Source organism: Heterocephalus glaber, unplaced genomic scaffold, assembly GCF_053883595.1.
Source record: "Heterocephalus glaber isolate CG9 unplaced genomic scaffold, H.glaber_assembly_v1.0 deba00000818, whole genome shotgun sequence".
In the NCBI taxonomy this organism is placed as follows: Eukaryota; Metazoa; Chordata; class Mammalia; order Rodentia; family Bathyergidae; genus Heterocephalus; species Heterocephalus glaber.
Window position 1 is genome coordinate 16,768,645 of NW_028258164.1, and position 23,994 is coordinate 16,792,638.

At 42.9% G+C, this 23,994-nt stretch overlaps 1 protein-coding gene across 6 annotated transcripts in view; it reads left to right on the top strand.

The window, feature by feature from the left end:
* Dpp6 (dipeptidyl peptidase like 6) overlaps positions 1-23,994 on the top strand; it is an 863,175-nt gene that overhangs the window by 685,081 nt on the left and 154,100 nt on the right. For all 6 annotated transcript variants that reach the window (XM_004860345.4, XM_004860347.4, XM_004860344.4 and 3 more), the window contains exon 7: positions 9,349-9,430. In XM_004860345.4, the coding sequence (XP_004860402.2) occupies positions 9,349-9,430 (82 nt within the window). The remainder of the gene's footprint in view (positions 1-9,348; positions 9,431-23,994) is intronic.

The following is a 23,994-nucleotide window of genomic DNA, read 5'->3' on the forward strand; positions in this document are numbered from 1 at the left end:
TGAGTATGATTTTTGTGCATTTGGGGCTGACCTATCTCAAATACGTTTCTTCACTGGCACTTTTTCTTCATTTCCTCATCAGAATCATAATGTTTTTCATCAGCAATGTTTCTTTTTTTCTGTGGAATTTTGCTACCACTTTCTGGGCAGATCGTTTTTCAAATATACTTCGTTTTATGTCTTCCTCCTCTTCCTCTCCAGGCCCTGGCTCTTCCTCCATATCTGCTGAGTGCCACCCACTTAAACACACAGGCCTGGGCCACTCTTCAACTCCAGGCCATGGGGCATAATTTCAAAGTTCCCAAGGGAAACCATTGGAAGCACAGATGGTTTTGAAGCTGCCAGTGTCCATTTGACTGGACTTTGCATTTCATTGTAATTCACTGCCTCTGCTGGGCAATCCTCAGCACCAGCCCCTGAATGGACCAAGATGCTCATTTTCATCAATCCTTACCTTCCTTAAAGCGACTGTCTTTTCAGCCTTTAGTTCACAAATGAAAAATAGTGCTGAGGCCTCAGGGACTGGTGTCCATGTTCACTGACTGTTCCATGGGGTGGGACATGCACTTAGCTGGGTGAGAAGCAGACAGAGATAAACAGTGACTACCCCAGAGGACAGGCCTGCAGGACACACCCACACTAGCAAGAACTGTATTCTTACAGGACATGCATCTTTTATGCAAATTTTTTAATTTAAATAGAATTAGAACTGGTTCTTTGTAACATGCACTTCCCTAGAAGATTTTCTATAAGAATTTCAGCAAATAAAGCAGTTTTCCTCAGTAGATGTCATAGCCAGCCAAGTGTTTCCCATCAAAACTCTGTTCTGTGTTTCACTGCAAGCTTTTTTATAGTTTCCCACCTCTTGACATTTTCCTGGCATGACATTTTTCCTGAATTAGTTTTGCCTTTAGCTTTAGTCCCTTAAAGAACAACGTATGTACGCTTTGTGTGTTATATGTAACCGCGTATCACTGGGACTATTCCAAAAGTTACATGGACACGTAACTTCTTCCATAACAGAAATCAATTTAAAGAAAAATTGGGCATGTCCCTTCTTTAGGTACAACTGGCAATTTGGAGCCTGGTGAACTCAGATTAACAATAGAATAGAAACTGAGAAGTGCCAGAAGGTATTTATTTCCATATCAGGACATCTCCTATGGATAATTTTGTCCAAACTTTGCTTGCTTGCTGATATTCTTTAGGTCTCAAACAAAACTGTACAAAGTTTTCTTTCTTTAGAGCTGTGGTTGACCTTTAGTGTTGCTTTTTGCATCTATGAAAATAATAAACTACTGCCCGGCATGGTGGGATGCATCTATAATCCTAGCACTCGGGAGGCTGAGGCAGGAGGATCACCATGAGTTTGAGGCCAACCTGGGCTACACAGTGAGTTCAAGGCCACCCTGAACTACATGGTGAGACCCTGTCTCAACTCCCCCAAAAAGAGGAAAATAACAAGCTGAGTCATAGGCCCTGGCACCTATACTCTAACTTTCTAGACTCAGACGCAGAGAGGTTTCTATTTATTTAGGGAGGAGAGACCTGGAAATGAACCAGTGCACAAGGCCCAGCACCCTGTCTGGCAGCGTGACACTCACATTAGGGACTTCACCTCCGCGCTTGTGGAGACCTGAAGCTAGATGCCACTGCTGACCTTCGGCTGTGTCGCCTAGGAGCTGTTTCACTCTCACAGCCTTCTGGTCCCCTATATTTAACAGGTGACAATAGCAGTCTCACCTCTTAGGCTTGCTATGAGAAGTGAGTCTGCTGCTGATACAAGCATAATGCAGGGGAGAATCGTGCTTCTAGTGAGCTCATCCTCCTCAACACTGCAGTGTGTGCACAATACATATATTTGCAGTCTTGTAATGAAATACTCACAGACTTTACTTTCTCCCTGGCCCAGATCCTTTCTGTGACAAGCAGAAGGACAATAATGAGATTCCCTTCAATAACTGTCCTAAACTGGAGCTTCTCCTCTGATATGCGAATAGTTATAAGGTCTGTAAAATTTTAGTTTCTCCCTTAAAAAAAGTGTCCATAGCCTCAACAATCTACAATTCTCAATGCTCAATTACTTGTTTTTTATCTCATCTCTTTCTGACCTAGCAATTAATTTTTTAGGCTTTCCTGTTTTTCCTCTGGTGGGGTAGAAAAGATACTCTAAGTCAAAAATATTAAAGCAATGCAATGAGCACACAAGCTTGGTTGCTATCCTTAAGAAGTTCAAAATCTTGCTGAAAAAGTAAGATACAGACTTAAATAACAACCTATAATAAACTGCCTAATGAGTATTCTAAATCTGAGCAGCAAAGAAGGAAGAGAGAGTCATGGGCACCCTGATCTCATAAAAAATCTCGAGAGGGAAGCTGGCCTTAAGCTAAGCCTTGGGGCTGTGTCAGGTTTTGTCTGTTGTTCTGATAGATGGAGGCAGGAAGAAGGTGTTCTGGGCCAAGTAAAGCGTTTCACAGGCTTGACCTTCACTGGGACCCAGGGCTTCCTGAACCGACAAGGTGCCAGGCCAGGCTGAGAGCCTGCCTGAGCAGCAGCAGCAGGGCTGGCTGAGTTTTAGGATGTGCCTGCAGGTTAGGCAACCTCAACACCACCCTGGAGTTTATTGGTCTTACAATCAGACACACCAGATGCTTTTAGCAGAAGAGAGAAGGGGTGGAGTAGTGGGCTTGGTGCTGGCATAGAGTAGATCAAAGGAAAGTAAAGGTGAGAAGCCCATGTTCAATCAGGAAGCCTGTGAGGGGTGTGGCCTGTGAGAGAGCTCAGTCAGTGTGGAAACCACATAGATCATGACTATGGGTGGCTGGTGTTCTCCTGGAGCATGAAGACAGATTTCAAGTGTCTGTATTCCATGTCCCTCTGATTTAGTCTTTAGCAGCCTGTCTTGTGAGTGCATGTGTCTTCCTTGGTGCATGGGAAGCTCCTCTGTCAGAGTTGAGGATGGCAGTGATGAGGACTCCCAGTGCCAGTGTGGCACCTCTGCAGCTTGGCGCATTTTCTTCCTGGCCATTTCCTGTCATGTGGAAGTTCCCAGGCCCCTCTTGTTGCACACACACAGACACACTGGGTCTACAGAAAGAGCTGCCATTGCAGTGGCCCAAGAATGCAGGATTAGAGTTCCTTCTGTACCTTGGGGAAGTAACAACATGAAGCCAAACTGTAGAAGGAGATGTTCTTGGATTGGCAGCATACATGTCTCCGCCATAACATCAAAGAGGAAGAATTCTGCTGCCATTTGCCCTCACATGTTTTCAGGACCATGGACACCTCACCAGTCCTCCTGTAAGAGCCGGATTTGGCCTAGCTGTTCTTCCCCTTCTCCCTGCTCCAGTCTTCCTTGCTTCCTGCTGAAATCCACTGGCAGCCAGCACTACAGAAACACAGGCTCTACAGTCAAATTGGCCTTGGAATAAATTTCCAATCAGTCTCTCTATCTGTGTAATTATGGAAATGTCACTTTGCTCCTCTGGACACAATTACTTCATATATAAAATGCCTCCCACATAGCACACATGCAAGAGTCTAAGAAATACTGTATGAATATGAGACAGTGGATTTTAACACCTACTTTGGTGCACGAGAAGTGCCTCAGACAGTGTGCAGAGTAGACACCGAGACCTTCCATAATATGGCCAAATTTAATTAATCACCCTTCTTGCAAACTCCCCTACATTTTGGACAGAGGACAGATTTCATCACCAGGGGTAACTGTGAGCAATCAGTATTAGCTTCCTGGAGCTGTGAATCTAAAAGTCAGCTGAAATCAAGTCTGGACTTCCTGGAAAAGAAGGTTGTGACTGTGAGTGTGGGAGAAGGACACACAGGAAGGTGCCCACTGCCCATCCTGCTTCTCTGGATGAACCACACCAAGCCATGTGTCCAGTTCTGCTCTTGAACCTGAGTATGTTTCCAGTGTCACACCTTTGCTCACTCCATTCTCCTACCCTCCCCATGTATACATCAGAAATTTGCTCCTCACAGGGCACCTTACATCCAAACTCTCTGATCCTTCAACCCCACCTCTGAAATCTCCTGTTAAAATCCTCCTCTAACTACTTGAGCTCCAAGGGTAAGTGCTGCTTCTCATTTCACAATGATTTCTTCTTATATTAAATTGCTACTTATCTTGCTATAGACATCATTTTAGAAAGGAATAGTTATGAGTGTTTTCAACATGCACTTATCACATAACACATTCCTCTCCATCATTCTGTGGCATCAAAGAGAGTACATCGCTGGGTCTTGAACTGTGCCTATGACCCAGTGGCCGTTGCCTGGACATCAACTTTGCAAATGCATATTGCCCAGGAAGACGCGCCTGCAGGTCTTACTCTCTCTGTCCTTGTCCAAGTCTCAGATGATAGGCTGAAGTAGGTCAGTGGGTGGAAACCTATCAGCCACCTGCAGTGGGAGCTGCTTGAACCATCCTCACTAGTGGAGACATCGCCATCCTCAAGGACTTCCTTTACATGTCTAAATGATTTTCAAAACATCTTGTTGAAAGGTGAAAATATACATAAGTCATCCTTTTGGCAGGCTCCGTGTCTGTCCTAATGGTACCTCCACATTCCTTTCCTTGGTGCAAAGGGACCCCATCAATGTTAGTTGGCCACTAGTGGGAATCAGTGTGAACTCATAAGAATGTACATGTCTGGGCACTCCCCACACAGATGGGTCTGGAGTCTGTGGGGAGCCAGCCACTTTCATTACCTCTGTGACTCTAGTGTGGGCCAGGGGTCAGCTGGACTGCTTCCTTCTTATGTGCTTCATTGCTAAGTGACACCCAGGGTCATAGCTGGAGCTTAGAAATAGCACTTCTCTGGCTGAAAACTCCACAAAAGCTTCTCCTGAAAGATTCATTTCCTTGGCCTCTCAACAGACTCAGAATAGTGGCAGATCTCAGAGCAGCGGTGTCCTGGGAGCTATATCTAATGATGTTCAGAAGAACCATGGTATCCAGGCCTGCATTGCTGAGATGAGACCTAGCCACTCCTCTGTGGCCGCCATCCATCCTCATAAAGGGCACAGCCATGTTTAAGATTCTCATCTTTCCTTGGGCAAGTCCATACCCACATTTCCCCCTGATCATGCTTTCTGTGAGCAGAGCAGCTCAGCCTCACAGTGCCTACATCTACATTTCAGGGAGAGGAGCCCTGAGCACCTTTCCCTTTAAAGAAAGGGAGACATATAAATTAACAGCAGAGGAAGTACCAACTGTTGGCTGCTGGGATGTATTTATGATATGGGATTCCTGCTCACAAGGATTTAATCAAATGCTTTAAGATATACATTTTTAAAAAAAGAGTAACACAAATCTCAAAGGGCCACATGAGTTTAGAATATTACTGACCTAACCAATTACTGGAGATTAGACCAGACCCCACTTATTCACCCATCCATCTAGTCGTTGTTCAGTTAATATTTATTGAGCATCTATTTTGTTGGAAAATCATCTAAAACTGGCAGATATATCTTACATTTTTATATATATTCACCATGCTAAACAAATAGGAGGGCTCAGAAAACATGATTTGACATTGCAAATCTGAGTTTTTATGTCTTTAGCTATGAAAGCTTAGAAGCCAGAAAAGCAGTTTTTAGCTTCTTTTTTCCCCTAATGCCATTGTCATTGGGAAGCTTTTCAATTCCTCAAAATAGCTTGGGAAGATAAATGAGTAAACTTTGCTACGCTAATTTACTCTTCAGAATGCAAAATGATTTATGCTTTGTTTTGTTTATTGCTCAAATAAGCAAATTCCGAATGGATTGCATGATTATTCTGAGATATTCTAAGTACAGATCATTTTATTCTTCCTTAATCATTTTTTTTCACCAATCCATTGCCACTCTGGATATAATTCATCACAGGGCCTGCCATGGACTTCTTAGAATAAATAAGAAGAAAGAAGGAAAAATTGGGGGGGGGGGGTACACCAGCCAACCCCAAGTAAATCAATAGCTGCCCTTTTGTACTCACTGTCTTTCTTTCTTTTCCCACACTTTCTGTCTCTCACACATGCACGCCACACATCCCAAGAATTTCAGAAATATCCAGTGCATTGTGGGAACCATTTGGTGACCATGAACTAGACTTGGGCTCACAGCAGAGCACAAGCAGAGCCCATCTGGTCCTCCCCATGTGACAATAGGACCCCGGAGTTCTGGAGTTGAAGAAGAGCAGGCTCCCAGGAAGAGACAGACTTCCTCTGGTGCACTTGGGCTCTGCTCTTAAAACACCTTTCTGTTTTGCTTGTTAAGTCAGATGAGGATTTTTCCACATCTGACTAAATCTTCAAAAAAAAAAGCTAATGAGCACCATGTCCTGGAGCATATCACTGCGGATCTGGGTTTATCCGAGAGTCGAAGGATATGTGAGCTTTCTAGGGGGACCTTGCCTTGCCAGGGGGTGGCTTAAAACAGCAGAAATTTCCTCCTCACCTGGTGGTGGAGGCTGAAAGTCACAGATCTAGGAGGCCAGCCTCCCTCTGAGCCCTGTCATAAGAGTCCTGCTCGCCCCTTCCAGGTCCCCATGGTGCCACCATCCTGTGTCCTTGTGGACATGCAGTTCCAATCTCTGCCTCTGTCATCCAAGGCTCCTTTCTGTCTCCTCCTCTCTTCTAATGAAGATACTTTTTAGCTTTTTATTTTGAATAATTTTAGACTATTGAGTTGTAAAAACAGCATAAGGAATCTTTTACATTGACTCTCCCATTGTTTAAATATTTCATAACTATAGGATAGTTATCAAGAGGAGGAAGTTAACATTGTTACAATAATATTAACTCAAAAATAACATTAACTCAAAATTCTTCAAATTTTAGAGTTCTCCAATGTCCCTTCTTTATCCCAGGACCACGTGACCCGTTGGAAAAGCACTGGCTGATGACTTTGTATTTGTCCCTCGATTCACATTTTTCCAGCATTTTCTCAGGAATGGAGTGAAGTTAGCATTTGCATAAACCCACCACATAGATGGTTCTTTGTCCTTTCTAGGACTGTCAATGGGGTGGTGACCTTGATGGGTCTTGTTCCTGGCATTGTTGACCACAGTCATGAGGTTAAGCTGCTGTGTGCAGGTTTCTCCACTGTAAAGGTGTCTTCTGCTTGGTAGCTGGGAAGTATCTTAGGGAAGATACTTTGAGATGATGCAAGTTCTGTTTCTCTTCAAACTCTTACTCACTAACTTTATCCTCCATCACTGGGTCTGGTCTGTGGCATTTGTTAGAGTGGTGTTGGCCAAAAGGTGATTTAATTTCCTTCTCTCCCTCCATACTGAGGAACTGAAATTCTGTTGTGAAGAAAAATGGCTGTGGTTTACTTGATCATTTACCTACGCCGCTATGGATGCATGACGCACCATTGTTTATGTAACCACACGTTGTTTCCAACATTTTCTAACTACAAATAAAATTACGATGATGATAGTCTTATATACTTGTATTTTAGTATGATTGGAGGGATATCTTGTAGGAGGTGTCTTGAAAGTGGGACTCTCAGGCTAAATTGAAGTGTGCACTTTGTTAGGCACTGCCAAATTTCCTTCTGAAATGATTGTATCAATGAGCTTTCCTACTATGAGGTATCAGAGTCCCTACCCTACCTACCCTCTTTTCTTCAATCAACCTCTTAAGTAAGAAATTATGTCTCAGTTTATTTTTATTTCTCCAATTTTATATATATTAAGTACTTTCTTATATGTGTGAGGACCATTTTTACATCTTTTTGTGAATTGCCTGTTCATCTCTTTTTCTCATGTTTCTTGTTTGTTTTTGTAATCTTAAATTTTTAGAGTTCTGCATATGTGTGGGATTTTAGCAGCTTGTCCATGGCATATGGTAAGAAGGTTTTCTCCCAGTTTCTCAGTCCTCTTTGTCCATCATGTTTTTGTCTTGCAAATTTTTACATGTGTTATGTAGTCAAATTTGTCAATCTTTTATTTTGCTTCTGGATTCTGAGTTATCCTTAGAAAGACTGTCTCTACACCAGGGGTAAGGAAGAATTCTGCATGCTTATGAAAATAACATTCCAAACATATATGGCAGGGTTTGTTAAAAATTCATCTGCAGACTGCCATATCCCCACCCCCATGTCTTCCAGCTCCCCCAGCAGCTGCCATTCCAGCTGAACCCTAATCAGACCTCAGGCCACCCATCTCTAGCCCTATGGGCTTTGCTGAGCCCAGGAATAATTCATCTCCACCCCCTTGGGCAGTCTCTCTCTCTCCACCCCCCTCCCCTGGGTCTTCTTCCTCCTAAGTACGCCCTGTTTTTTTCTCCACTTTATTTCTGCTGCTATTACTCATGGGTCACGTTGGAATTTTCCACTGACTCCAGTCCAAAGCACAGCCTTCCCTACTTCAGCTTCCCTCTTTCTTGCCTTCTCTCTTTTGTTCCTGCAGCCCTTAAAATTCAGCATCTTCCTTTCTACAAGACTATTTAGCCCCTTCCTCTTCCTAGGTGAATGAGTGGGCCAATTCACAGCTCTTTCTGCAGCAAAAGAAATGTGAAGTTCACATAGGCACCCACTGAAGAGTCCCAACATTGGGCAGAGCACAGTGACCTGCTTCATGTGAAGTGGCATCTTCCAAAAGAAACAGGAAAATTAGTCTGGGCTAATGCTGAAGGCACAAGAGCTACAAAACATGCCAAACTATTTAATGCTCATAATAGTGTCAGGGATTTTTCATTTTTAACTTTTTTTTAGTATGACCTTTATTCATTATAACCTTTAAATACATACACAGGATTCTGTTGTCATGGTATTTTGTATATCAATAAATTAAAAATGAAAATAAAAATGATGATTGATAGGGAAAAAATCAATCTCTATTTCATCTCCATCTCCATCTCTATCTCTGTCTTTCTCATTGTACCAATCAGCAGAAACTAAAGGATTCAATCTGTTCTAAGTCCTGGCTTTAGAAGGTCAGAAGAGCCTGGCATTATTCTTAGGAAAAAAAATTGTTAGAGAGCTAAAAATGAAGAGATAAGCTGCAGGGATTTATTAATATATGGCTGTGCATTTTCATTTTTAATTTTGACTATCTTGGATATTTTAAAAATTGATCTGTAGACTTCTCTGCATGTTTTCTCTCAAATACTTACCATTGGGATTAAGCAGTGGAGGACCTATTTCAGCTTCATATAAATTATGTACATTTGAAGAAACCTAATAGAGAGTGAACAAGACATTATTTAATAACAAAAGAGGAAGCCTCTGAAATTGATGCAATGGAAGGAGAAAGGAGTAAAATACAACCAGAGGAGAAAATAAAGCATCTTTAATTTATGGTTCCCAACATTTTGCTTTTGTTCTTATTTGCTTTTTTAGGGACCCTCAGAGTCTGGACCCCCCAGAAGTCAGCAATGCAAAGCTTCAATACGCAGGGTGGGGCCCCAAAGGCCAGCAGCTGGTAAGCATGTCAATGTCATGGTTTGGTTTTCTCAAAGTTTGTGTTTTCTAGGCTGAATGCATCTCACTGGAGTCAGCCTGCATGTGGTGTGTGTGTGTGTGTGTGTGTGTGTGTGTGTGTGTGTATAAATTAAGTTTTGAATACATACACCGGGGAACTTGAGTATGTAAAGTAGCTGTTTCTTTTTGGATAGAGAATTGTTGTAGAATTGGAATAGCATATGTATGGGTTCCCATATCTGATACCCTTAAAGTGGTCCCTACCTGTGGCTGGACGTAGAGGTTCTAGGTTTGCTTTGAACACATAGGATGAAGTGTATCTGAAGGGCTGCAAGTGTAGGGATGATCAGAATGGTGGAGTCATTGATTGCTGCTCTAGGAACTCATCCTCCTTCTGCAGAGGGCCCTATGAGAAAGCAGATTTGCTCAAATTGGCAAAACTGTGATGTTTCCAAACCTGGGAAAGTGAACGGCAAGGATGCTACAGTGAAAGGGGCCCAAAAAAGCAGTTCTAAGACAAGAGTTCCAGTCCTAAATACCCATTTGTTGGTTGACAGCGAATGGCTTGTTCAGTGGTAAGGCTGCCATCAGCAGCTCTGTGAAACAGGAAGTACAAGGTTTGGAAGATGTGACCTCTGACCTTCCATCTGTCCAAAAGTAGGTAATGTCAATGAGCCCTGCATAGCTTTATTTCATGAGACAGTTTCACCCTTGTGGACAGTCTCTCTGGTTTGCAGGTCTAATGACTTGGCCGCTACACTTAAGTCACCAATTTATTTTGCATCTTAAAGCAGATTAACCAAAGCTGCAGTTTCAGTGCCTTCTTCCCCTAAAATAGCACAAAAAGTGATCACATTTGAAAGCTTCCACAGGATTGCTTTGGATAGGCTGTCTACAGTCTTAAAAATGGAAAGTCTTACTTTCCCCCATTATACAATTATCATTTCTTGGTTGCATGTTAGATCCATTGTTTTGAATTGTTTCAAAGGAACAGAAGTACAGGAGCCACAGAAATATTTTAACTATTACTAAAGTGTTCCTAATGCTAATGAGAAATTTCAAACAGCAGATTTAATGGATCAAAACCAGAATGTGGCAGAGAAGAGAAGAGTGGTGAGCTGACTTAAATAAAAACCATCTTTCCCTGAAGCCATTAACTCTTTGGAAATGCACACAAGTAATGGTCAACTATGAAAGACCTGAGTGCTGGTGACTTATGGCTGACCATAAAGCCCTCTGGAAGCCTGTGGTTGAAGAGGTTTACAGTGCCCATCAGATCTTTCTGTAGATGTGGCCATCACACCTCCGTAGAGAGCCCTCCCAGCCTCCAGTGACCTTCGACAGCCCAGTCCACACAGGTTGGCACCCAAGCCCCAACATGCCCTGCAGAGATGAGGATGGGAAACCATAACCTCATTGAGTGGTCCTTGTCCCACATTTTGTGCTCATCAGGAAAAGGACTTAATCAGCTGTCAAGGTCTCTTTCTGCCATACCTGCTGCCTCTATCCTTGTCAACCAGGGCTTAGCACTAGGCCTGAGAACTTACGTTCCAACATTTCCAACTGGAGGCCCATCAGACCCTGGAGTAGACTGAGCACCATCTCTTCCTACCTGGTGGTAGAGTGCACAACATAAAGAATAATTAACTCCCAGTGCAGAAGGAGGAGTTAGGTGTGCACACATGTGCACAGATACTTTAGACATAGGTTCAGAATCCAGAAGCAGGTGAAGCTGCAGGGTGGTGGCTCTCTTGGATACCTATTAGGACAGCCCCTTCCCTGCTACCTCATGGACAACTGTTTTTTCACATATGTCATGCTTCCTTGGGGACAGAGGTGAAGATAACTGACTATAGCAGTCATCATGTTCAATCTCTTAAAGAATAAGTAGCAACAAAGCAAAATAAGACACCTCTACTACAACACACACAGTCTGTCAGGTAGCCCTCTTTGGGGTCCACATCTCACTGTGTCACCTTTGGTCATGTGTGGCATGCAGACAAGTGCCTCTTCTCTCTAGTGCAAGCAGTCAGTCTTTTTCCCTGTCTTCTACAGGGCTGGCACAGTGCCTGCTGCTCACCAAGTATTTGTTGAAGTAAAACATGCATGCATAAACAGACTGGTTAATTAATTACTCAACATATTCTTGTAGCACTAAACCACTTCAGCATGAAATAATTGGAGGGAGGTAAAGAGCAAGAATCCATGAATATGCGTCTGCTGGTGAGATTTTACTTCCTTTCTGTGTCAAGGCAATGAATTTCCAGTTAATTACTATTGCTGATATTTGAGTTTGGTACCAAAGATGCTGATAGACTCCTGGAATGTTTGTTTTTAAACTTATATGGACTTTGGGGGTTTATCATATCTCTTGTACTGCATATAAGAAGCAATACAACTTATGGTTGAGAAAGCTATGTTAGAACAGGGGTTGGAAACTTATTCCATAAAAGAACAAATGGCAAATGTTTTATTTTAGGCTTTACAGATCTTACTGCTTCTGTCACAATTAGTTCTCTTTGCTGTGTAGCACAAATGCAGATGAGGACAATGCAGAAATAAATGGGCATGGTTGTGTTCCCCCCAGAACCGTATTCACAAACACAGGTAGACTGGCCTGGGGACTGCTGGCCCCTGTTTTAGGTGATCATCATGCTCTTGGGTGTCCTCCACTGCCAAGTCCTGAGCCCTGGGGCATCACCTGATGCCAGGTGCTCCGGAGCCTGCTCTGTCTGCAGAGTAAAGCAGCAGCCATGATCAGCCTTGCAAACACCAATCTATTGTGAGGGTGAGCAACAAATCCCTCACTGCCATTTTATTTTAAAAAGTAAATATTGCTTCCTAAAGGAAATCTGCTCTGAGGATAATGAGTCAGATAAAGTGAGTAATTCCCCTTCGGGAGCCAAAGATTCAGCTGCAGCTCACCAAGGATTCACCAGGACTGAGCCCCCAAGTCACCAGAAGATAGCTGTGTGCAGCACCAGGAGCATACAGAGGGCATCTCTTTCCATGCCTCTACATGGGGTTCAAGAATGCCTTCACCCCTTGGAGCGATCTTTATTTGACCTCCAGCTCACATGGGCACAGGCTCCTCTGGAGATAAGGAGAAAGCAAAGCCCAGCTGTCCTTGCCCTGCCAGCATCAGCTTCTGCCCTGCCGCTGGTCGGTGGGTGCTCCCAGTGAGCACTCAAGTTCTTTCCAAAACATTCACTAAGGAACTAGCCTTGGAAGAGGAGGTTGGGTTTGGCCAGATTAAATAGGGTCAAAGGAGGAAATATGTGCAGGCATCTCTCCCCTGCCCCGCCTCTCCATCCATCCGGGAGAGGCCGCCGGAGACACAGGTTTGCATTTGAAATAGTCCTTCAGGAATTTTCTCCATACCATAGCTTCCTTTATTTCCTCCTCTTCAGATGAATCTCTCCCTGAACTGCAGACACTCCAACATTCTTTGCTTTGGTCTCAGGAAGTCCTGCTTCCCATATATGGTCAGCTGTTTCTCTGAGGTGTTGTCTCTGCTTACCTAGTATATGACAGAATCATTCAGTTTAGAAATCTCCTTTCATTTCCTTATTTGTCCTTACACCTGGGGACCAACACACTGGGCAGCTGCTGCAGTGGTTGTCTTTGCTCCTGGGACCCACACCTGGAGTGAAAACCGCTTCCATGCCTTAGCAGGTCAATCTATAAGTGTAAGGAGTCTATGCAGACTTGTTACATAATATTTCTTCCTCTGGAAATAAGAAGAGTGGAAATTTTTGCAGATCAGGCTGTGAAGCATTAGACAACATTAAGAATGCATGGCTGGTGGCTGCTGGGATGTTCAGAGGCTCCAAGACAGAGAGAACGATCTCTCTTTGCTTGGCTTGCTACCGTGATAGTGATAAATGAGCAGTTTGAAAAGCATATTTAGTGAGCCCTTTGGGAAATCTTCCACGGCTTAGCATGTGGAAAATGAAGAGCAAGGAGAGGAGTTGGCCCAGCTGGGGTGGAACTGTCTCAGAGGAAGCGCCCCAGAAGGGTGGCAGAGAGGAGGCCCTGCTGTCCAGCTGAGGAGAGTACACTGCTCCTGATCACCCCACTCTTGAAGATGCAGGGGAAACCAGTGAGCTGCTGATCTGAGACAGAAGACTACAATCAAGTGTATCTACCACAATCAGAGGATTTCTGCTAGACTTTAAGAACTTCCTTGATTCTATGGCTCTTTTCTCCTTCAAATGGTTTTCCAGGGAAGATCGTGGATATAAATATTCTTAAGGGAGAATCATTTCATCAGCATGGTCAGGTCCAGAAGCCAGTTCTCTTAGCAAGGCCTGGGCAGGCAGACTTGATTCCCCAATGAGCCCCCAGCCCCAGGAGCACTCCAGGCTGATGGCTGGGGTCAGCGATGGTTGCAGCTGGACCACCACATTCTCATGCTCTCTGCCACCTGTCAAGGTGACTTCATGTCACCTTGCTCTCTGGCATAATCATCCCTGAACAGCAGTCCCCAGATCTTTCCTCTGTGTTTCCCACCTACACTGCCCTGTGTGCAGCAGGGCTCTGGGATGCCAGCATTGACCTGGGTGTGATACTTTCCTCGGATCCCTCAGTCTTGATGGAGTGAGGGACGCTGCCCCCATCATCTGTCCTCCTGCTGGATGTGCCACCCTGGGCCCAACCCAGCTCACTCAGCTGGTTCCACTGACAGCAGAGGTGCAGCCACCCTATGTCTAACTGGACCACCAGGAACCCTAGGTGACCCTCTCCAGCCCATACCTATTGCCTGCTGCCTGGTGCTCTGAGCCTTCCTCACCTACACCAAGTCCTGTCCATTGAGTCTGTGGCAGGGTCCACGGCTCTTTAAGGATGGAATTCTTTCCAAGGGAACTGATCTGAAGATGGTTCCTTTCCCTTTTGTGGTGTCAGCGGCTGGAGAGCTAACGCCTGGCTTCCCTCACCCACTGCGAGCAATAGCGCTCAGCCCTCCTCTTCCCAGATGCAGGTTCACTCCTTTCTCTGAATCAGAGAAGGGTCAAAAGAATCAGACTACAGGCTTGCAGCACCCACACAGGATCACTGTGTGCCATTCAGATATCTGCTTGAATGATTCTTTTTAAATAATCCCTTCAAAAACTTGCCTAGCTTGTGCAAGGCACAGTACCACACACATTCACAAGAAAGTCCACTAAAGCTTGGAAAGCCAGGCTCCCAAACTTTCAGTCTTGAGCATGAGATACTAGATGCAGGTTGCTTGAGCAGTGGACAGGAGAAACAGTCTGAGAATGAAATGCATCTGCTTCCTGCCCCTGAGGAGGCCACCCAATTCCAGAGTGAGGAATTCCATTGGGCAGCAACACATCTGCCCTGAACTGGTACCCAGGAAAGGCCAAATGCCACCAGAAGCAGCCAGACTGAATCCAGAAGACCCATCAGAGCTCCATTGTAGTGACAAGGGCCACCTCCTCAGCCTCAGAATCTCGTGGTCCTTACCTTGAGTCTCAAAAGGAAAAGAAACCTTCACATTCCTGTCTTGATTTTCAAGGGTCATTGCTAACAGAAGCTTTGGAGTCCAGAGGACTGGATTCAGATGTTGGTTCTGGCACAGCATGACCTTGATCAAGAAGCCTATCTCTCAAAGCCTCAATTTCCTCATCTATAAAATGGGGACAGTAGAGCCTACCTTGTGGACCCACTGTGCATGGCTGAGGTTAATCTACTTATAGTACCCTCATGGACCCCAGGATAAAGCACCTACTCAGCAAGAGATGGTTCAGCTGTTGTCACTGCTGTTGCTGTTTGAATAGCCATGGTGCAGAGAATGAAAGGAAACACATGTATTTCACCAAGGGGAAGGTTGGCATGTGTCGGAAGGGGACACAGGACAGAAGGCCACCTCAGCCAGCATCAGTGGGCTCAGTGACATGGCCCCAGTTGTCTGTCATCATCCTGGGTGTCTGAGCAGCATCATTTCTTTCTATCCTCCAGCTCTGGGAGAAAACATACCATCAGTGTTTTGGGTTGTGTCTAGAGGTCCCCCCAAAGCCTCACGCAGTCATAGGTGAGGCTTTTCAGAGGTGGCTGGATCTAGGATGTGTGATGCTGGGATTAAGGAGTAAGGCTGCCCCATGCTGGCTATGAGTGCTCCCTGTCCTAAGGGTTGGTAGTCTGAATGGGATATGAGGTACAGAAAGAGGACTGTGGCCATTGCTTGCTGCTTCAATCCCTTGCTGCCTTCTGCCTGCCCTACTTTGCCATGTACTGTTTCTCCTCTGCAATGTCCCTTTGCCACACCACCCTCCCTTGGAACCAGCTGACTATGAACTGAAACCTCTACAAACTGTGAGCTGAAATAAACCTTTCCTCCTTTAACTTTGGGGGTTGGGTATTTTGTCTCAACAATGAGAAAAATAACTAAGACAATCAGGTTCTCCTCTTCTAAGTCTTTAGCTCCCCATAAGTTGGCTAGTGTCTGTGCCATTAGAAAAGCCATTAGTAGGTGGCACTGAGTCCCCTGCTCTGATGCCACCCAGAAGTACCCCCTGGACAGAAAGTGTGTCCCCCATGAAAAGCTCATTGTCGTCTGCTCCCATGAGCCAGGCCACCCTGCTCTGAGAGCCCCTCAGACTGCAGTCCTCCTCATGGGGCAGCCACCAGGGGACTGAGCAGTCCTCCAGGGTACTGTCAGTCACCTAGGTTCATGGCAGGTGACAGAGAGGGCAAGGAGCACTGTATTGTAGTTGACAAACCCAGCAAGGGGAGAAAGATGGATCTTCCCAACAAGAGGAGAGTATTTTATGAAATGTCACGTACATGGAGAGGACCAGACTGAAGTGACATCCCATTAATAACTTATAAAGGCCTCTAATCAGTTGGGGCTAATTTGGTATTCATTGTAAAAACGTTTATCATGGGCACTGAAGTCTGTGACAGTAGCCAAGAAATTAATATCGTAGGGAGGGAAATCGCCTTATGTATTCTCAAATAATTGATGGAGACAGTTTGGTGAGTGATTTACTAGCTCTACTGAGGGTCCCCATCAAACTGAATGCACTGTGTTATACTGCATGACAGTGTGGGCTAAATCTCTTTAATATTCGCTTGCACTGTCAATAAGCAAGTGTTTGGTAATTAACCCGATGGGAAGCGGTAATGTAACAGCTAGTGGATGGTCACAGTTAGGGAAGTAGGAGAATTAGGAAGTGACCCCAATAGCTCTTTCCTACTATCCACAGGCTTGCTGAGAATACAGGGATTTCAAACCTCAGATGTAAATAATTGTGGAATTGTGGAGGAAGTGAGATTAGAAATGTAAACAGTAAATCATGATGCAACGGAGCGTTTTTGTGCTTTTGTCATGGTGCATGAGTACAGAGAAGGGGCACAAGGGAAACCTCATTCTTAAAGCAATATGAAGTTGGGAACAGTGGCATATGCCTGCAATCTCAGAAACTCTGGAGGCTGAGGCAGGAGAATTGCAAGTTTGAGGCCAGAATAGGAAACTTAGTGAGAACCTGTCTAAATAAATAAATAGGGAAGGGAATATACCCCACTGTGAATGCCCTGCATTCAATCCTTAGTACCTCAAAAAATAAGTATGAAAATGTGCAGTAGGAGTCAGAAAGACATCTCTAGCTTAGCTCAGAAATTTCTTTTCAAAAGAAGCTGAATACTATATAAACACATTCATATTACTCTTACCATAACAACTTTCAAAGCTGGAAATATGATAAGTGTTTACAGAAGAGCAATTTGGTAAGTTATGGTACACTGACAGGAAGAGCAATTACACAACCATTAAAAGTTGTGATTAGAAGAGACAACTTACCTAATGGGAGAAAATATTTACAACATACGCATCTGAGAAGGGACTCATACTCGGAACATATAAGGAACTCAATAGCAAAAAAGCAAATAATCTGATTACAAAATGAGCAACAGATCTACATAGACATGTCTCAAAAGATATGTACATGGCCAATGGATGTATGAAAAATACTCAATATCACTGATCTTTGGCAGAATGCAAATCAAAACCACAATAAGATATCACCTCACTGGTGCATTGCGAAAAAGACAAAAGATAGAAAGTGCTTGTAAGGGTGTGGAGAAAAGGGAACCATTTACACCACTGGTAGGAATGTAAATTAGTGCTGCCATTACGGAAAATACTAGGGAGTGTCTTCAAAGTTGAGAAAGTTATCATACAAGCCAGCAATCCCACCACTGGCTATCTGTCCAAATGAAATAAAATCAGTATATTGAAGAGACATCTAGGTTTCCATGCTTAGTGAAGCACTATACACTATAGCCAAGAAATCCAGTCCACTTAAATATTCATTAATGGGTGGATGGATAATGTGGTGCATATAAACAACGGAGTGCTATCCAGCCATGAAAAAGAAAGAAATCCTGTCATTTGTAACCACATGAATGGAACTGGAAGCCATGTTAAATGAAATAAGCCAGACACAGAAAGATGTAGAGCTGCATGATTTTAGTCCTGTGTGGTGTCTAAAAAAGTTGATCTCATAGAAGTCAAGAAGAGAATGATAGTCACTACTAAAAGCTGAAAGAAACAGTGGGGAGGGATGGATGGGGAAAGAGAGGTTAATAGGTACCAAGATACAGTCAAATATGAGAAGTTCTGGTGTTCTGCTGTACAGTAGGGTGACTGTAGATAACAGTAATGGACTATATAATTTTTTTAAAGCTAGAAGAAAGGATTTTTAGTATTTTCACCAAAAAAGAATGATAAATGTTTGAGGAGATCGATATCCTTACCCTGATTTGAACATGTCACAATATATACATGTATAAGAACATCACATGGTCCTCTCTAAGCATGTAAATGTTTGTCAGTTAAAAATAAATTTGTAAAATGCCCCTTCAAATATATGAGTAAGAAGACTATAGAGGATTATGGTACATGTGTTAAATAATATTAGGATTCAAAATAAGCTATTTGCCTATTGAAAAGGATTGGAAAATAATGCATTAGTCAAAATAATTATTATACTTGGCCAGACTATGGGCATTTTCCTGCCTGTAAAAGTCTCTTGGATACCACAACATTGTATATCTATTTAAAAATTAAGAGGGAAGGAAAATTGTTTGGCAGATGTGAGGTTTAGGAATTCTACTCAGGAAATATGTGCTCTGGCAACTTTAACTGAAAAGTTAGGTACATCCTAAAGGGAATGTGCATATGAACAGGCCAGCCCTCACCCTTGGGAAATCACAAGTCCTTTAGCTCTGTGGTGTTGCCAGCTACTGCCAGCTCATTACACGCTCTTCAGAGAGATTTTCTTAGACTCACTCTTCTTCAATTAATGTCTTTTTAATTTACAAATCATAGTTTTATATAGATATAAATACACATATACATATATATGTGTGTACATATGTATATATGTCTATATACATGTACATGTGCATATATACATGTATATATATGTATAAGGTCACTTTGATCAATAATAATAGGTATTAGTCAGCATTCCCATTGCCAGAACAAAATACCAGACATCTAAAACTTAAAGGAGTGATTTATTTTGGCTCATAATTTTGGAGTTTCAGTGCATGGTCAGCTAACTCTAAGAAAATCATGGCAGAAGGGCATGGCCTAAGAAAACCGCTCAACTCATGGCATCTGGGAAGCAGAGAAAAGAGAGAGCCAGAGAGGGCAGGGCCAGGGGCCAGACATAATCCCCAAGGTCATGCTTCCCTGACCCACTTGTTCCAATGAGGTCCCTCCTCTCATTAGCTGATCCCTCTATGAACTCATCAGTGGGTTAACCCATCACAATCTGATAACCTCTCGAGGACTCTTTTAAGCCAGAGAAATTCACAATGAAGATTAATTAACATCTGTGCATTGTATATTTCAAATATATTATCACCGAAAAATGAATAAGTAAACAAGGTAATGGAACTCCATTTTTAGCCAAAGCAGACTTAAGGAAAAGATGTTTTTAGGGTTGAAAACAGCCCAACCTATTTACCCATGTCAGTCCGGCAAACTATGTTCTCTTCCTTAGCTCTGTCAGAGCTTTCTTAATTCAATTGAGACTGAAACAGAGTATCATTTCTTACAAAGAATCAAATTTAGACAGGAGCCCTACATCAGGCTTGGCAGTATTAGGTTAGAAAATTTCAAAGTAATCTATCAAAGAGAATTTATAAGCAGGACCAAAATTCTACATTAAGGAAGAGTGCACTTAGTGATAGAGTCTTGAAATAATGTAGTGAGGCAGTTATAAATTAAAATAGCCTTTTCCAGCATCTAGATGGGGAGTAGGGCTACAGTTATATGTGTAGCCTTCGATGGTGTAGGTTCTGGATGCTTAGAGATGTTTCCTGTGGGCTGGGCTGGAGAGGTGAGTCTGGCTCTCTGTACTGCTCAGAAGTCTCCAGTGGCCATAATGAGCTTTTGCGGAGTTCATCCATTTGGGTGGAGGGAACATAATAATTCCTAAAATGTTTCACAATTGGAAAATATCAACATAATGGTTCCATATTCTCATCTACATAGGATAGCCATGACCTTTTCTTCCTCTAAAATGCTGAAAGACTGTCAGTCCCATTTATTGTAGTAGTTAATCTTATGCTTCTTTGTAAAATTATTATTCAACTCTCCCGCTTTTGAATAACCTTATTTCCCAGACTAAATGTTAGCTGCTCAAGGACAAAGAATGTGTTCCATTATGTTTGTATCTTCCATGGCCCGTTGCTCAGTATTGAGCAGAATATAGGTTCTCAACAAACACTTGTTAAATAAGTGATATCCAGTAGTGAAAGTAAAATTTAATGTTAGATTTACGGACATAAATTTCAAAATTCATAGAAATGAAAAAACTTGATATCATAACCTAAAATACTTAAGATTCAACAACTCATCTGATGGTTAATTAACTCAGTAATTCAGATTGTGAGTGATAACAGGGAAAGAACTGTGGCTTCTTGAGCCAGATAATTTATCTGAATGGTTTTTACTATAATGGCTTTTCTGGTCATGAGAAGTTGAAATTGTTTTAGTTTCCATAGTCAACACTCATTTAAATAGTGTAAACTGTTCATGTTGGTGAGTGGCCTGGGCCATCTGCACCTCCCAGCTTCAGTCTCTTCTAGGCTCCTTCCCTACACATCTCCACCTGGACATCTCAGGAGCCCCAGGCCGAGCTCATCTTAGTCTGAACGCACCATTGTTTGTACTAAACCTTCCGTGGCTCTTCTTGCAATAATCACTTCTTGGTGCATGATATTGCCACCCCTTCAGTTTGCCAAGACGGAAAGCCAGCAGTCTAGACTTAATCTACCTTCCTCACCCCAAACCGGTCCTCACCAACAAGTCCTACAAAGTCTACCTTTTGATATTAATAAAGTTTATCCCCCAATTTCCACCATCACTTCACACCTAGATTCCTATAAGCTGCCTGCTTTGTTTCCCCACCCCAAATTTACCCCTAAATTAATTGAATAATCTTTAAGTGAAAATATGATCACCTATTTTCATGTGATATATACAATCCTGCCATTGTTTTGCGTGCCTTTAGGGTAAAGTCCAAACACTTAACACACTTTCAAGACTCGCCCCACCGACCCCACCCCAGATAGTCTCTGACTTCTGGGCCCACTGCCCCTTCCACGTTGGGTACCAGCCACAGTGAACCATATACAGATCCCCAAACATCCCAGGCCTTCTCTCACCTCATGATCGATGTGCTCCCTGTTCCTCCAGCACTCTGAGTCCCCATTCCCTGAACCAAACTCCAGCCTCCCTAAGGCTGGGCTGAAGACCTTCCACTGTATCCCCCATTGCTGTGCATTATTAACACGCTTAGCATACGGTGCTTTTATGTCTATCTACTTATTTACTTCCCCAACCAACTTCATATTTCCTAGGAACAGATACCTTCTCCTATTCATGAATGCACTCTTATTCCCTTAGTGTACACCTATTAGTGACCATAAATAAATACTTAAAGGCTGAATGCATGACGTAGTTAATTAAGGCATATTATTTACCCAAAATTTAAAAAGCAATCACTTTTTCTAATGTAAGGACAAAAAAACTTATTTGCGATTTTTTTTTTTTTATTTTAACCTTTCAAAAGTTAACAACCATTTCAGGCCATAACTTATGACATACTTCCCTTTAACTTTTACTGCTTCAAAATGAGTCATAATTGTCCAGGACATCATGTTAAACTCAAGCTCAGCCCAGTTCCCTATAATTGCATATACAAGTACTTATTTAATTAAGCTAATTTTTCCAAAGCCATACAAATTTACATTTTTAAAGATTAGCTGAGAGATGTGACTTTTTAATAGAACTTAGTCATTTAGAAAGTCCTCTGAAATCTACTTCCTCTAAATCTAATCACTAGAAATTCACAAAAAGCTTGCTTAGTCACGTCTGCCTTCTGCATTTCCCATGTGTTCCTGCATTACAAGATTAGTTGACTCCAACATCTCCCAACCTAAAGGTTTAAAATAATAAAAAAATAAATTAAGCGGTCCATGGAAAAATAAAATATCTATTCCAAGCTGATAAAGCATAATAGAACATATCATTATTACATAGATTTAGCCATCACCCCCATCCCTAGTGAGTCATATCTGAACAGCAAATCTGTGTAATAGCAGAGCCAGCCTGGCAAGCAGCTGCTCAGCCAGCTTTTTGCCTCCTGCATTATAAAAAAATGTGCCAATATATTCAAAATTTCCTGACAAGGTGACAGAGTCTAAAAATCCTTTCATTCAATAACCCTCAAATTTAACTAGCCAAGGGTTGAACAGCATGGTACACACTCCGTGAAACAAAAAGCTTATGGTGGCAGATGCCTGCTTGGACTAATGGATCCTAACTGAGTGGCTCTTCAGCTTTCCTAACTATCTGTGCTTTGGCTCCATGCCCAGAGGTCTGGTTCACTTCGACCAGGAAGGCTCTTGGGCACCAGGATACATGAAAGTTCCCCGGGTGCTTCTGGTCTGTGGTGACAGTTGAGCATCACTGGTTTGAATGACTGTAGGCAAGACTGGAATGGGGCAGCATCTTTAATAAACTTGGAAGCTTCTTAGCAACAATTGCAACATCATGACAAACCAAAGAATATGTGAGATTATGCTTGATCATCACCAACCCAGTGACAAGGACATGTGTTACCTACAAAACTGCCAGTTCTCAAGCATTCCCAAGGAAACCCTCACTTCAGAAGGGCAGCTGTGCTCCCTGTCATCAGAAGCCACAACCAGGCAGCTCCAGCCATGCTGCAGTTGATGTGGGTCCCAGCCAATCCATGTGTGCAGTTCAAAGTTAAGATTGGGATGTTACAAAAATGTTTTGTTTTCTCTTTCTTCAGCCCTGGGTTTTATGGGTTGTGGGTAGATGCTGCCCCCACCCCCAAAGATCCTCATGTGGTCATAGATGGGGCTTTTTCAAAGATGGCTGGATCTGGAGTGTGTGATGCTGAGATTAAGGGTGTGTTAATGAGTCACTGATTTGTTTGACATAGTTCTGGACAGGATTAAGGATGCCCCACCCAGGGTGTGGGTGGTACCCAACCTAAGGGAGGGTTCCCTGGATACAATATAAAGGACAGAAAGAGGGTCCCTGCTTGTCGCTGGTCACTTGATGCTCTCTTGTTGCTTGCTATCAATCTGCCATCTGCCTTCTGGCTGCCCCGCTTGGCCATGGACTATTTATCCTCTGCAATGCCCCTCTGCTATGCTGCCCTCCCTTGGAACCAGCCAATCATGGACTGAAACCTCTACAAGCTGTAAGCCAAATAAACCTTTACTCCTTTAACTCTGGGTATCCAGTATTTTGTCTGAGCAATGAGAAAAAGACACTGGGTGAGGAGTCATTGCCTGTATTGATAGCTGTTTTATGCAGTATCAATCATCTTAGTGTGATTTTCATCAATCAAATCCATGAGCAATGAAGTACACTGAAGTGGCAGCCTGTGGCAACAGAACTGCTGAATTTCAAACAGGGTGTCTTCCTGTGTGGCTGTGTAGGGTAGAACTAATAATGAGGATCTTTTATTCAGGACTTATGATGTTCTGATCATCAGGCTAGATATTTTTGTGTGTATTGTCTTTTTGCTCACAAAAATCTCCATTCAGCAATGAAAAAACAGAGGTTCAGAACATGGATTCATCTTTCCCAGAGTCACATGGTGATGGTATTGGAATTGAAACCCAAATGCTACTGTCTTGGTCTCTTCTCTGGTACCAAATACTAATCTGTGCTTAGTGTCCAGAATGACTTAAAACCATAATGAGTTAATGTCTATGAAGTCTTTGAAAATCTTTCAAATGCCCTGTAAATATGAAGCACTGTTATTATTATAGTAAATGGTGATATTTGTATTCAAGGCCATCCATAGGAACTTTTTTCCCCAATATACAGAAACTGGCTCTCTCCTGATACAGCGTCTGGTATAATTGATCTAATACCTTTTGTCTTTCTCTCTACTGAGCATTCTAAGAGTAAATGAAACATTGACCCAACTGATATTTCTATCTGACATCTTTGCAGGTTCCATAAATGAGTTGTCCAACCCCAGAACAGACCCTAAATGG